This window comes from Ochotona curzoniae, unplaced genomic scaffold (assembly GCF_017591425.1).
Source record: "Ochotona curzoniae isolate NIBS_2020 unplaced genomic scaffold, NIBS_Ocur_1.0 scaffold_4701, whole genome shotgun sequence".
Lineage (NCBI taxonomy): Eukaryota > Metazoa > Chordata > Mammalia > Lagomorpha > Ochotonidae > Ochotona > Ochotona curzoniae.
Window position 1 is genome coordinate 20,040,476 of NW_024467122.1, and position 14,628 is coordinate 20,055,103.

The 14,628-nt window shown below is 44.7% G+C and overlaps 1 protein-coding gene across 1 annotated transcript in view; it reads left to right on the forward strand.

Annotated features, from left to right (window-relative positions):
• Nucleotides 1-14,628, forward strand: part of NIN (ninein) — a 96,200-nt gene that overhangs the window by 63,528 nt on the left and 18,044 nt on the right. Inside the window, exons 16-23 of the mRNA XM_040969517.1 lie at nucleotides 255-760; nucleotides 1,650-3,776; nucleotides 4,898-5,023; nucleotides 5,133-5,202; nucleotides 8,509-8,724; nucleotides 10,675-10,798; nucleotides 13,279-13,391; nucleotides 13,997-14,110. Of these exons, the coding sequence (XP_040825451.1) occupies nucleotides 255-760; nucleotides 1,650-3,776; nucleotides 4,898-5,023; nucleotides 5,133-5,202; nucleotides 8,509-8,724; nucleotides 10,675-10,798; nucleotides 13,279-13,391; nucleotides 13,997-14,110 (3,396 nt within the window). The remainder of the gene's footprint in view (nucleotides 1-254; nucleotides 761-1,649; nucleotides 3,777-4,897; nucleotides 5,024-5,132; nucleotides 5,203-8,508; nucleotides 8,725-10,674; nucleotides 10,799-13,278; nucleotides 13,392-13,996; nucleotides 14,111-14,628) is intronic.

Consider the following 14,628-nt stretch of genomic DNA (forward strand, 5'->3'; position numbering starts at 1 on the left):
TCTAGGATGGAAAGTTTGCTCAGTCCTTCATAGGACTGTTCAGAAATTAATGAAATTTGGCCACATTAAAAATTGAAAATAGAAAAAAAGGGCACATGATGCCTGACTTGAGAGTCCTGCTTCAAGTGGATTGCAATGTTTGCAAACAAAATGGGAAACCTGAGGAATGTCATATAGGGGGAAATAAGTCCTTGCAGCCCCTGCCATGGCCTAGTGTTGAGTGACCTTGTGACAGTGTGGCTGTCTGCCTTTAGGTGCACCACTATGAAATGCAGCTGCAGGAAAGCAGGGCTGCCTGTGAAAAGGAGCAGGAGGCCACGAAGCAGAAGTACGAGCAGGAAGTGCACGCCTTGAGGAAGCAGATTGGTGACCTGAAACAGGAAATCGTTGAACTTCAGGGGCAGGCAGAGGTGCTGAAGGAGGCACACCGGGAGGCCACCTGCAGGCATGAGGAGGAGAAGAGGCACCTGCAGGCCTCCTTTGAGGAACAGCAGACTGGCCTGCGGGAGCAGCTCAGGCTGGAACATGAGCAGGAGCTTCAGGAAAGGCTGGAGCAGGCAGAGGAGCAGTTTAACCAGGAGAGGGAAGGACTTCTCCAAGGCAGCTCCTGGACAGAAGAGAAGGTGAGAGGCTTGACCGAAGGCCTCGAACGGTTTCACCAGGAGCAGCTGAAAAGCCTGGGGGAGAAGCATGCTCTTGAGAAAGAAGAGCTAAGGAAAGAGCTCGTGGAGCAGCACCAAAGGGAACTTCGCGAGGGAAGGTAAGAAAGGAGGAAGGAGGGGTGTCTCCAGAAGTGATGGTCAGTTAAGCGGACAACTAAGGAGCAATCAGAAAGCCCGGCTGCCTAGGGATTGCTTAGATTCTCTTACAGTTTTCAACCTGTTCTGCCACTTGTGATCTAAGCCTACCTGGGGGTCTTTGGAAGTGGCTTTTGCAGAGGATTCCCTATGTTAAGATGCTTAGTGTGTCCCAAGGCTCTGGATGAGGCTCAGGTGATCTTCATTGTGGTTCCTTCCCAGTTCTGTCCTGTTGCTCTGAGAACAGCAGTTGGCTCCCCAGGCTGCATTCTGGCCAGTGGTGCACCACCCCCCAACCCCCCAGTGTTGGGACTTACCACTTTCCTTATACAAAACCCCAGGCTCACTTGAGGACTTTGGTGCTTCACGCCTGGACAAACTTAATGCCCCTTTACGACATGTGAGGCAAAGTAGAGGGAACCTGTTAACGTGTGCACGTGTGGTATATGTGGCAGCTGTCCTCAGTGCGTGCTCAAGTACAGTGGAGGAATGACTTACATTTCCTAAGGTAGGGGTTCAGGTTCAAATGCATTTGATCATTTGGTGTGAAATACTAGCTCAGGTCTTTGGTTTAAAATCCATTAACAGACACATGCAGGAGTAGGCATAATACTGGAGTGGTATAAACTTGCCCCAACTCCCGCAAGAGGTCAGTGTAAGTGCACGAAGGTGGCCATTCTCACCTCTGAGACGTGACATTCCTTCCCAGTGTAGGTGAGGCACGGAGGAGTTGAGATCATTTTAAGAAAGCAGTGTGTGCCTAGCAGCTTCCTCTATGCATAGAGCCATGTATTTTGTTTGCTTCCGGAGGTGGCTCCAGCGCCAATAATCCTGTATGTTGACCACATTTAGGGAAAAAGTGGAAAACGAGTGTTCTAGAAGAACCTGTGAGCTAGAAGCCCGGTTTCAGGCCGACTGTCAGAAAGTCACGGAGAGCTGTGAAAATGCCTTGCAGAGCCTGGAGGGGCGCTACCGCCAGGAGCTGAGGGAGCTCCGGGCTCAGCAACGGGAGGAGAGATCCCAGTGGCAGTTTGAGAAGGACGAGCTCATCCAGGAGTGCGCAGAAGCCCAGGAGCAGCTGCAGGAGACTCTGAAGCGGGAGAAAGCCACTTCTCTGGTCCTGACCCACGAGAGAGAGATGCTCGAGAAAACGTACAAAGAGCACCTGAACAGCATGGTTGCCGAGAGAGAGCAGCTGCTCCACGATCTGGAAGAGCTGAGGAAGTTGTCCGAGCACCAGCATTGGCACCTCTCGGACCAAACGCTGCAGCCAGAGAGCAGTGTGCACGGAGATGCGAGCAGCGGTGAGCAGGGGCCGGGCCTGACCGGGGCCAACCAGCTGCTGGCCAGCCAGCGACTGGAAAAGCTCCACGCGGAGCATGAACGCCAGCGGCAGGACTGGACATGCAAGCTGCTGGCCCTGGAGAGCATGCACAAAGCGGCCTGTGAAAAAGCCGATCGGGAGAGGGCTCAAATGAGCTCAGAAATCGTCAGGCTGCAGGATCGAATCAGGGAAATGCAGCAGGTGCCAGCTCCTCTGGCTGAGTCGCAGGACAGTGGTGAGGCCATGGGAGAGGAAGTGGAGGATGGAAGCGGTACCATGACCCTACTTCAGCAAGGGCAGCAGCTGCTGGAGGAGAACGGCGACGTCCTTGTGAGCCTGCAGCGGGCTCACGAACGAGCTGTGAAGGAGAATGTAAAGATGGCTGTGGAAATTTCTAGATTGCAGCAGAGGCTGAGAACATTGGAACCGGGATCAGTCACGTCCTCCCACTCCAACGAGGCAGCTACTGAGTTTATTGCAGATTCTGTGGACCAAGTGGAATCGTTTTTGCCCCAAAACCAGTCGAACCAAGGAGACAGCGTAACCACCCGGCGCCGCCTAAGCAACCCACAAGATGACCAGACCCAGCACCAGGGAAGTACAGGGACAGGTTCTGTCCCGAGAGGCGAGATCAAAATGGAGGAGTCTGACGCTTCCCTCGAGAGTTTCTCGGAGCTTGAGAACAGTGAAGGGACCAGGACTGAATCCTGGGACCTTCGGGTCCGGATCAGTCAGCTTCGGGAACAGCTGGCGAGCCTGCGCGCAGATTGCGATCGTGTGTCCGAAAGGAAGCAGCACCTGCTGTGCGAGGTGTCTGTGCTCAAAAAGAAGCTCAGGCTACTGGAAAAACTTCCCGAGGTTCCCTCCAAGTACAAGCTGCTGTACAACGATATGAGCCAGGAAAATGATTGCCTACAAGATGAGCTGAGCGTGATGGAGACACGCTATGGTGAGGCCCTAGAGAATAACCGGGAGCTCAGGGCTGAGGTCTTCCGATTGCAAGGCGAGCTGAGGAAAGCCGAGGAAGCAGCTGAGACCTTGCTTAACTTGGAAAAGAGCTACGATGATATCAGGGCAGAGAACGAGGAGCTCAGGGATCTGGTGTTGAGACTTCAAGAACAGCTTGAGACGCTGCAAGAAGAAACGGCAGGACAATATGACTGTTCCACCTCATGGGACACCCGTGTGGATGACCTGGAAGGGGAAGTTGAACTCGATCAAACGCTGGAAGAGTGTGTACCCAGGGGCCTCAGTGTGCACCGCATGACCAAAGAAGGGAAGCAAGAAAGGCTATGCCTGGAACAGCAGAAGATGCAACTCTTGGGAAAAATCAAAGCATGGGATGTTGGCTGGGGCCACAGAAGCAGTCAGGTACATCCAGAACAGGATTGCACACAAGGCCAAGTTAAACCAGAGGAAGACACAGCTCTCCTGAGCTTTTGGGAAGAGTGCTCTCGACGTCAGGTCACCGTAGCTGAGCTGGTCCTGGAGAAGAGGAAACTCCAGGAGCTCACACGGAGGTTGAGGGAGCGAGTCACGACTTTAGTTCAACAGAAAGGTGGTCCTGGACAAGGGGAGGAGGAAGAGCTGAAGGCAGTGATGCACGACCTGCACACGGCGTGCAGTGAGATGCAGCACAAAGTTGAGCTTCTGAGGTAACGTACGCACCTGCTAGACCCTGCAGAAGCCCGTGGAACACCTCACCAAAGCTAACGTGCGCTGCTTGCTGTGCCTAGAGACGCTAACCCGCTAGGCTTCCAGCCAGAACAACACTCCCGGCTCCCTCCTGTTTCTGTGTTGTGTATTAACTGATAGACTCACCTTGCCTGGGAGGCATGCCTTTCCCTCTGTAGCTCACTGGGGCTGTGCAAGTGCCAGCTGGCAGGCGTTGGCTGTTTAACCACAGGCATCATCTGTGTGTGTCTGTACCTCTCTTAAGGCTATTCAATGGATAGGTGCTTTTGTCTTTGTTGTTGTTGTTGTTGTTAAATGAATGAATGCCTTTTGTGTGTTATTGACTCGCCTGGTAGAAAAGATCTCTGTCCTGTTCCTAACACTGGAAAGATGTTTTGTGGTTTATAGTTTTTTACTTACGTCATTCCAAGTACTCACTGACATCCTGTACACTTCTTTAAGAACATATAATTTGATCAAGGAGCCACCAGCTTCCTATAAATCCACTTGAGAAGAGAAGACCAAACTGGAACTAATTGGAAGCATTGCTCATCTGACCTCATCAAATAGGATTGCATGAGGCTTCCCACAAGTTTGGTTTTTAAAAAAAAAAAATAGAAAATACTACATCATGACTGAAATATCTTAATGCCAGGAAATAAAGTAATTTATTCTGAATGGAGATTTTCCTCCTCTTCCCTCAGGCCATTCTTAATTCTAAAAAATCAGAACATGGTGAGATGAATGAACCCACAGAATAAATGCAAGTTTCTGTGGGTACCTGAGGACTGCAAACTAAAGAGTACCCTGGGTCAGGTCACTCCGCCTGCTTAGAGCAGGTAGGACTTGGGATGGAGAAAAATGAAGTTGTTTGCTCCAAATCTTTTTCTTAGCAATGACTGCTGAAGCATACAACAACCAGAATGGACCCTCAGTTTCTCTCTTCCCACCATATGCACCTGATTTCCAACCACTAAGAGAATCTTAACTTCCAATTCCCTAACTGGCATGCAATTCTTATTGGAAGCTACTAGAAAATATTTTCCAAGTAAGACAGATGACTGCCTCATTAAAACATTTTTTTTTTACATCTCTACTTCAGATATGAATCTGAAAACCTTCAAGAGGAAAATTCTATTTTGAGAAATGAAATTACTACTTTAAGCGAAGAAGATAGCAATTCTAACCTGGAGTTGGGAAAATTAAATGGATCTCGGGAAGAAATGTGGTGAGGCATAGCATGCTTAAACTTTCCTACAACATGTTGACAAAGGACTAAGAAATTATTTTGCTTCAACTTTTAGAGTTTAACTCTCAGGTTTTTATTGTTTCTTTAGGCAAAAAATAGAAACAGTGAAACAGGAAAAAGCTGCAATTCAGAAAATGGTTGAAGATTTAAAAAAACAAGTAAGGAATTGTTTAATATTTCCCAGTGCTTACTGATTCTGAAATGTATCTTCTTTCGAATTTATATAAATGTGTAGCACATGCTACTAGCATAACATGTACCTAAGGAGGGATGATCCATTCAGCACATGCCTAAGTCTGACTCTAATGTAGATTCCTGTTTTTGCAAGCTGAAATGTTATTTTTCAGACCCTAACTGCTTAATATAAACTTTATAATCAGTGCAGATAGGAGGTGACACCTCTGAAACCTTACTTATGCCACCTCTAGCCTTTATGTAGTTCCAATTAACATGTCTTAATTTCGTCACCAAGACTACCAAGTAGGAAGTTCAGGACAGACTTTCAGATTTAGAGTATCAGTTAATTAGCACACCATTTCACAGAATTGTGAGTTATTCATGCTGTTTGTGTTGTTTAGTACTCAATATGTATGGGTTGTGTTTTTATTTTTGTTTTAATCCATTTATTTATGTGAAAAGCAGAGTTATGAAAGGAGAGGAGGAAAAACAGACATATCTTCCATCTGCTGGTACACTCCCCAAATAGATGCAGTGGCCAGGGATGGGTCAGTCCAAAGTTGGGAGCCAGAAGCTTCTTTTGGGTTTCCTGTGTGGGTGGCAGGGGTCTGGGGACTTGGATAATCTTTGGCTGCCGTTCCAGGCTATTAGCAGGGAGCTGGATCTGAAGTGGAGCAGCCAAGACTGAACCAATGCCCTTGTAGAATATGGGCTGTCTACTATTGATCAGAGAAAAGCAACAGAAACTGCCCAAGTGTTTGGGCCCCTGCCTGCTGTGTGGGAGACCCAGCTCAAACTCCTGGCTTCAGCCTGGCCCAATGCTGACTGATATGGCCATCTGGGGAGTAATCAGTGGGTGGAAGATCTCTCTTTCTCTTTCTCTCCTTGACTCTCTGAGTCTCAAAATAAATAGATAAATATATGTACATATTTTAAAAATCCATCTGAAACATTTATAAGGGCTTACTGGGCAAAGCGTATTTTCAGTACTTAAAATAAACCCATGATATATTTTACAATTTTATAAAAATCCTGCTGAAAAATGGTCAATATGAATGGTGAAATCAAAAGAAAAAAGAGATATAAAAAGATTATTTGTTTCATTGTTTTCTAGGGAAGTGTGAGGTTTTCATCATTTTAATGCTATTATTTAGTATTAAAAAGGATATGAAGAAGTAAATCTTTGAAAACACTGTACGTTGATTATACTAGGAGAAAGACATTTTGAGAAATTATTAAACAGTAATTTAGGAGCATACTTCAAAAAGTGTTTATTGAAGTCCATTTGAGAAAAGATAGGGAACCAACCCAGCTGACATCGGTTAAGACAAACATAGTGTACATATGTATTTATGGAAAAGGGAATTAAAAGATAAGTTTATTTTGCTGTAAAAGGTTTTAAAATATACACATGAAAGACCTTCAAAAAAATTTTGGGAATAGGATTTGTGTTTAGGTTACTGGAGTCCCACATTGGAGTCCCTGGGTCTGATTCCCAGCTTGGGCACCTGACTCTGGCTCCTTGCTAATGCAGACCTGGGCAGGCAGCAGCGACAGAACGATTCCTGCCACTCAAGTGGGAGAGTTCCTACCACCTCATTTTGGTCTCGGTCCAACACCAACGACTCCAAGCATTTGGGAAATAAATCAACTGATATAATGCTGTTTCACCCACCCTCCCTATCTTCTAGCCTCTCAATTTTTTAAATTAAGTTCATAAAAAAAATGCTTATTGTGAAAAAAATAATAATAATACATGTCAAAGACTTCTGCAGGCCAGTATTGTGACCCAGCAGGCTGAGCTGCCACTTGCAGTGCAAACATCCCAATATGGGTGCCAGTTCAAAACCCATCTGCTCTATTTCCTTCTTTCCCCTCCCCTCAAAGATTTGTTTATTAACTTGGAAGGCTGAGTTATCGTGGGACAGAAAGACACTTCTTTGATCCACTGATTCACTCCCCAAGTGACTGCAATGGCCAAGGCTAAACCAGGCTGAAGCTGGGCCAGAAATGCAGCAGCCCTGAACATGAAACAGAGCTGCTGTACGGACAAGACGCAGCTCTGCAAGTGTAGTTTTAACCTCTACATTCCAGCACTGGCCCAGCTGTGCCACCTCCAATCCAGGTCACTGCTAATGTGCCTGGAAAAGCAGCGAAAGAGAGACTGCCCTAGCTGTTGTAGACATTTGAGGAGTGAACCAGAGGGTAGACAGTCTCTTCCTTTGTCTACCACTGGGCCTCTCAAAGAAAAAATCTTTCTTTAAAAATGTGCACCAAAATAAACATCCCGTTTGCTTTCATTTTTCTATAAGCTTTGTAAGCTTTCTGTATACATTCTTTTTTTTTAAAGATTTATTTTTATTATTTTTTTATTGGAAAGGCAGATATACAGAGAGGAGAGACAGAGAGGAAGATCTTCTGTCCAATGATTCACTCCCCAAGTGAGCGCAACGGCCGATGCCATGCCGATCCGAAGTCAGGAGCCTCTTCCGGGTCTCCCACGCGGGTGCAGGGTCCCAAAGCTTTGGGCCATCCTCGACTGCTTTCCCGGGCCACAGGCAGGGAGCTGGAAGGGAACGGGGGCTGCCGGGATAGAGCCGGCGCCCATATGGGATCCTGGGCGTGCAAGGCAAGGACCTTAACCACTTGCGCCACCGCGCTGGGCCCTGTATACTTTCTTATATACATTTATCTTTTAACTTGGCAATCCTGCTTTCTCATAAACAGTAATCCTAAATGAAAAAGCCTTCTCTGTATAAATAGATTTTTCTAGAAAATGATATTACTTCCTTGTAATTAAAGGAAATGATTAAACTGTCAGTGTTGGAATGGAGTGATGCACTGAGGAATATCTCATTACAGAGAATATCCTATACTCAGTGAAAAATACAGCCATGTGCTAGTGTCTGAATGCACTGACTTAGAAAGCTTAGTAGTCTGTGAGATAGTGTAATTGCAAAGGCAGGCTGTCAAAACATTAAATGATCCACTATTTTACTACAGAGAAGTCAAGCATCTCTGTCTCTGGGCTTTGTGTCTGCCTGGGGAATGATCTGGAGGCATCTGTGTCCAGCCATGTGGCATAGGTCCTCATGGAGTGGGTTTAGACCATATCCCACTCATTCATTCGCTTCTGGACTGACTGAATTGTAATAATGAGTATGTTTTATTCTTATTAAATGTGTATATTTTAAAACTTTACCAAGAGGGGAAGTAGTGTCTAAATCTGTGTCTGCAGCAGAAGTAGGGTAGCAAGTTTTTTGAAAACTGATCTTGATTTTAATTAGCTTTCAGAGTTAAAAATCAAAAACCAACAGTTGGATTTGGAAAATACAGAACTTAGCCAAAAGAACTCTCAAAATCAGGACGAATTGCAAAAGCTTAATCAACGTCTGGCAGAAATCCTATGCCAAAAGGAAGAAGAGCCAGCGAGAAGGGCATTCAAGGAATGGGAGCAAGAAAACTCAAATCTCAAAGATGAACTGGAGCGTTGTAAAGCACAGGTATGACATATAGCTACCCTACAGATGTTTTGGGGAGGAAATCTCAAGAAATAGAATGTTTGTGCTTAAGTTTGTGTTCTTCAGTGCTTAATCAGAATAGCAATGGGAGTGGCAAATGAACAGACACTTTGGTAAGTGCAAACCAAAGTATAGAATCCAGCTCAAATAACAAATGAAAACTTCAGTGTAACAAAGGTGGCTCCCGAAGACAGTGATGTTTGCATAGTTGGGCAGGCATTGGGAAATGAGTTAACATTAGATTCATATTCCATGCTACATACCAGGATAAAGTCCAGTTGAATTAGTATAAATATACAATGTAAAATGATGCAGGCACTGGAAGAGAACCTGTGTGTATTTGGTTTTCACTCTACTGGGAAATAAGACTATGACTCAATAATCAGAGGCCATAAAAGGAATAATTATAAAAAATGTCACCTGGCAATGCATACCATAAAAAAATGCCACAACTGACTGGGAGAAACTATTTACAGCATATAGAACTGAGGCAAGGGTTAATATCTCTACTAGTACAGAAGTCTGAAAATTGTATGGTCATAGGCATAAAAATTTGCTAGCAAAATCACAGAAATGCAAATCAATAATTTGTCACCTGTGAAACCCACAACAATTTAGAAAGATGATAGGCAGAGCCTTAGGGACAAAAACACTTCCAGAGCTTGTTGGGAACGCCAGATGTTGCCGTCTTTGCCCACATCACTTTGAAACTGCATACTCTAAATACACAGGTACTCGCCTTTGCCCAGTGTTCTTACTTGTAGAAGTATCCCCTACAAGCACATCTCCCACAATAAGGAAATCCTTGGGCATAGGGCTATTAATTGCAGCGTTGTTTGTGTTTACAAAATGTCCTTGTACATGAAGAGGAGGAGTAAATATGGCAGACACATGTATACTCTAGAGGAGTTACTATGCAAACACACACACACATACACACACACAACTTGTTTTGACCTGTGTGCAGGAGATAGCATCAATGAAAAAGAAGAACACACACACACACACACACACACACACACACACACACACACACACACACAAGTGCAGGGCATGGGATTGACAGAGCAGTGGTTGAGTTGGCTATATCCCACAGCATAGTACATGAGTGAAGACCTAACATTCATTCTGGATCCTAGCTTCTTGCTAGTGGGCATCATGGAAGGCAGTAGATAATTGCTAAAATTTTTGGGCTCCTGCCTCTTACAGAGAAGACCCAGGCTGAGTTCAGGGGCCCTGGCATCAGTCTAGCCTAGCTCCAGTTGTTGTGGACATTTTAGGGTGAAAGTCGGTAGATGCAAAATGTCTAAATTTGCAATGAATGTTTTTAAGAATTGTTTCTAAAAATCGATTGATTGGGCTTGGCACAATGGCCTAGTGCTAAATCCTTACCTTGCATCTGCCAGGATCCCATATGGGTACCAGTTCATGTCCCAGCTGCTCCATTTCCCATCCAGCTCCTTGCTTTGGCCTGGGAAAGCAGTAGAGGATGACCAAATTCTTGGGACCCTGTACCCATGTGGGAGACCTGGAAGAAGCTCCTGGCTCTGGATCAGCTCAGCTCTGGTTGTTGTGGCCACTTGGGGAGTGAACCAGCAGATGGAAGATCTTTCTCTCTGCATCTCCTTCTCTGTATTTATGCCTTTCCAATGAAAATTTTGAAAGTACACTAACATAAACAGGCAGAATTTTGAGAAATGTGGCTTGCTTTAACTTTCTACTCCAAGCGAAAGACAATCACTTTGTATTAGAAAAACATGCAAAAACTGAGAAATCATATTCATGCTAAGTGGAAAGCCTTTGATTTGTTCCACTGTGGATGAGGAGAAATGATCAGAAAACGTATCTTTGAATTTGTGTTATCTCCTGAATATAAACCTGGTACATTTCCCCAACCTGAGTGAAAATCTATTATTTGGTTTGTTCTCTTAGTCTTCCACATTGGTGTCTTCTCTGGAAGCAGAGCTGTCTGAAGTTAAAATGAAGACCCATATTGTGGAACAGGAAAATCTTCTTCTCAAAGATGAACTGGAAAAAATGGAACGAGTAAGGCCCTGTGGGGCGGGGAATGGAGGTTCTAGAATGATGTGTAACTAATGATGCCTGATTTCCAGAACCCAGTTGATCCAGGCTTTCAATCCTGTCCCCTAGCTTATTCAAGTCTATTTTGTAAAGGTTTCCAGCTCCTGTGTATAGCTGTGCTAGTTAAGCCATCTCTGTGTGTTTAAAAATCTAAAACTATTTGTAGAGATGAATCCTAACCTTTTTAATTGAGGAAACTTGCTATTCTCCTTTCTCCCAGCCAGATGGTACAGCAACCTGCCTGTGTCTCAGGGAGGTAACCCCCTTCCTTCCCACACACCCCTGTTCACTATAATTTAACATACTTGAAGGTGGCCTGCCTTTTCCCTGTAATCAAGTCTTGGCTTTATCTTGGGCAAAATATAAAATAAAAAATTCCAGAGCACTGTCAAGGCTACAGCCTCTCTCATGACTCTAGCTTTCTGAATCCTGTTTCCAACAAAAGCCTAATTTTATGTATTGGAGGACACACCTTAATAATTAAGTGCTAAACATTGTCATTTTATTTTCAGTTCTCAGTATACATAGGAATTTTGAGTTACAACAGTCCCCAATTATGGGGAGAGCTTAAAACTGCTCCATATTACCCATGTAGATTAACATCAAGACAGCCTTGGATTAGAGATTCTTTCTTCAGTCTGCGTAGCCTATAAACATTGAGGTCTCCCTTCCCCTGAACACTGGAACACTGACTGTACCAGGCCTAAACCACCTAGTGTCATGACTGTGTCCATCTGTAATTAACTCATGTGAGTCCTGCCTTCCTGAAAGGAATGGAAGGAGGTAATAGTTTCTTTTGTTTCATCTTTCCTAATGCCCTGTATTGTGCCAATCCCTAACAGGTGTCTTAGGAGAACCTTTGCAGGTCAAATATTGCTATGCAGAGTTTATCTGTTCTACCATGCCTGGGGAAGCTTTTTTTTTTCTGACTTTAAACTTGCCCAAAGTGAAAACCATTAGAGGCCTGACCATGGCATCTTAATATCCCCAGCCTCTTATTACCAAATACCTCCTGATGAACTTGACATCTATGTTTTTTTTTTCTTTTACCTGTGAAAGTCTGTCTGTTGTTCAGGCTTTAAGGTGATGATAATCAATCCCAAATCTGTAGTGTGGAAAACCTGTGCTTGGTGACTGCTACAGTTGAAAGCAGAAGGAAAGGAGCAGAAGGGGAGCAGCATTCAGCACCCTGTGAGGGGGCACTTTTTTTACAGTGGCATTGGTATAAGGAGTGAGATGGAAAACCAGCGAGCTCATTGGCCTTGGGGGAGGGACTCGTTTCCTGGGTGCTAGTGAAGGATTGCGCCATCTGTCCACTGCTGCCTGCCTGTGCTACCAGGATTGATAGTTGCCCAAGTATGTTCATGCATTTATGTGCACTGAACAGAACAGTAAATCACATCAACAGAAGCCACATGTCTGTCTGGAGACACCCACAGTGCTGCCAAGCTGTAGTGGGTATTTGGGGGCTGAGCAAGAAGCAAGTCAGTGGGTCAAAGAGAAGGCCCATTGTTAATCTATTGCATTGCCCTGTCTCCCCAATGTCATCAGAGTTGTAAGGTATGCTAAAGTTGGTTGCCAATGGAAATCCTCTAAGTCAATTTTGCCAATCATTTCCAAAGCCTAACACCAAAGGGCTTCAGGTAACCAATAGAAAGATAGCCATGAAACCATAATTCAGCATTAAAAATGTGGGAAGGGTTAAGGACCAGAAGCAGCAAAGTGGCACTGGGGGTGGACATATTGAGATATTCTGGTATATTTTTAGGTTTTCACAACTTGGGGGATGTTATTGACATCCAGTGGGTCAAATGGGAAATACTGTGAAATATCCTACCACAGGACAACCCCATCACAGCTGTTCATAGTAGCAATGCTGGTGGTGACAAGGGACTTAAGAGTCTTTATCTCAGCAAATGGAGATGGGCTGGCAGCTGTGTCCACGGCAGCAATGCAGTGCCTCCAAGTCAATTTCGGCATCTTGCTGAAGGAAGGGCACCTGGGGCGGACTGATAGATTGTTGTATCTTAAAACTTGCCTGTGTGTGGGATACCCCTTATAGTCTTAAGGATTTTCAAAAACTATTTTTTTCTGGTTAAGTGAGAAAGCAAGAAGAAAATGTCACACAGGACATGTGTTCTGAAATGTGTTTGGGTGAAATCAGCAACAGTGTGGCAGCCTGTGTTTCGCCCTGCAGGGAATGGAAATCTTGGGTCATTATAACACAGTATCACTCCAGGTGAATCAGCCAGAGCAGACAGCACAGTAGGCAACTGAGCAGTGAAGAGAAGCTGGCAAGAAATGTTTAGCTATAGCTAATTATGGCTGGTATTTCCTCTGAAATGTCTACAGTCAGGAAGATACCAGCAGCTACAAAATGCTATTTATAAGGAAATCCTGTGTACACAGCCAGGAGTGACAGCACAGCTGTGTGTTTCTTACAGCTGCATGGAGGTCGTGATGTCTGTGACTTTGAGCAGAAGATCTCTAGTGTTCTGAGCTACAACGAACAACTGCTGAAAGAGAAAGCAGCTCTGAGCGAAGAATTAAGCAGCTGTGTGGATAAGGTAGTCAGTCTCGAGATCTTCCTTGGATAGTGTGCACATCGGGGGCATCCCTTGTGGATTGGGAGCCCAAGGTCAACCCGTGGTAGCCTGATTATCCCAGAATTCCCTGCAGCACCATTTGGCCAGCTTGTGGGGCCCTCAGTCTTGACCTGTGATTATAAGAGGCTAAATGCATTGTTTAGTAGTTATATTAAACATTCATGTTGTTGTTCTCATATTTCTTTAATCTGGGATTTTATAGGGTGTTTTTTTTCCCCTTTGTATTTTCCTAAGAAGATCCCAAAATACTGCTTGCCTTCGCCCCTCCCTCTTCGCCCCCTCCCCACACACAGCCTCCTGCCTTCCTGGGCATTTTACCATAAAGCTCAAGATCTCTAATTGTCTGCCAGCTCACCATCTCCCAGCCTCCAAATACCAGCAGTGAGAAAATAAGTTAAAAATCACAAAAAGGTGATAAACCCCTGCTGCAATTAGAGGGAGCCAGGAATGCTTTTTTTCTTTTCTCTTGCTCTGGTCCCTTGTATACAGCGCTCGAGGGGCCTCACACACTGAGCTGTGTCTCTTTGCCAACAAAGCCTCCTCCCTCTTTTGTCTTGCTGAAATAGTTGGCAAAATCCACTCTTCTGGAGCAGAGGATTGCTATAATGAAACAGGAACAGAAGACTTGGGCACAACAGAGTGAGAGCCTGAAGTCACAGCTTGTGGCTTCCCAGGAAAAGGTAAGAGCATGGTTCTCGTTGCGTCATCATGCTTAGAATTTGCCTTCTTTTTCTAACAGTCTCACCAAAAATGTGCTAGGTGACAGAGGCCTAGGAGGTTCATAATGATTCCAATGTAACCTAATTGACACATTTACAGTATTATAATTTCAACACTATTTCAAAGTTCCTTAATTGCAATTACTTCCTCTGGAAGCTTGAGAGGGCTGTGAAAAATGGCTATGATTTCTGAGGCAGGTTCAAACTATTATAAAGTTCTCTATCAACATTCCCGCTACAAATTTAAGTGTTTTTAATTGAAATATCCATGAGAGATGAGTAGGATTCTATTAGCATATGCCATCACAGATCACTCACGCTGGGAAAAGTGTGTGGGAAATGCATCACTATGCAATTTCATCATTGTACAGACCTCATAGTGTACACACACCAACCAAGACAGCTGTGACATCACTCCCTTAAGTTAACCCGTGGGACCATTGTCATAGGTGCAGCACATAACGGTGATGTTATTTTCA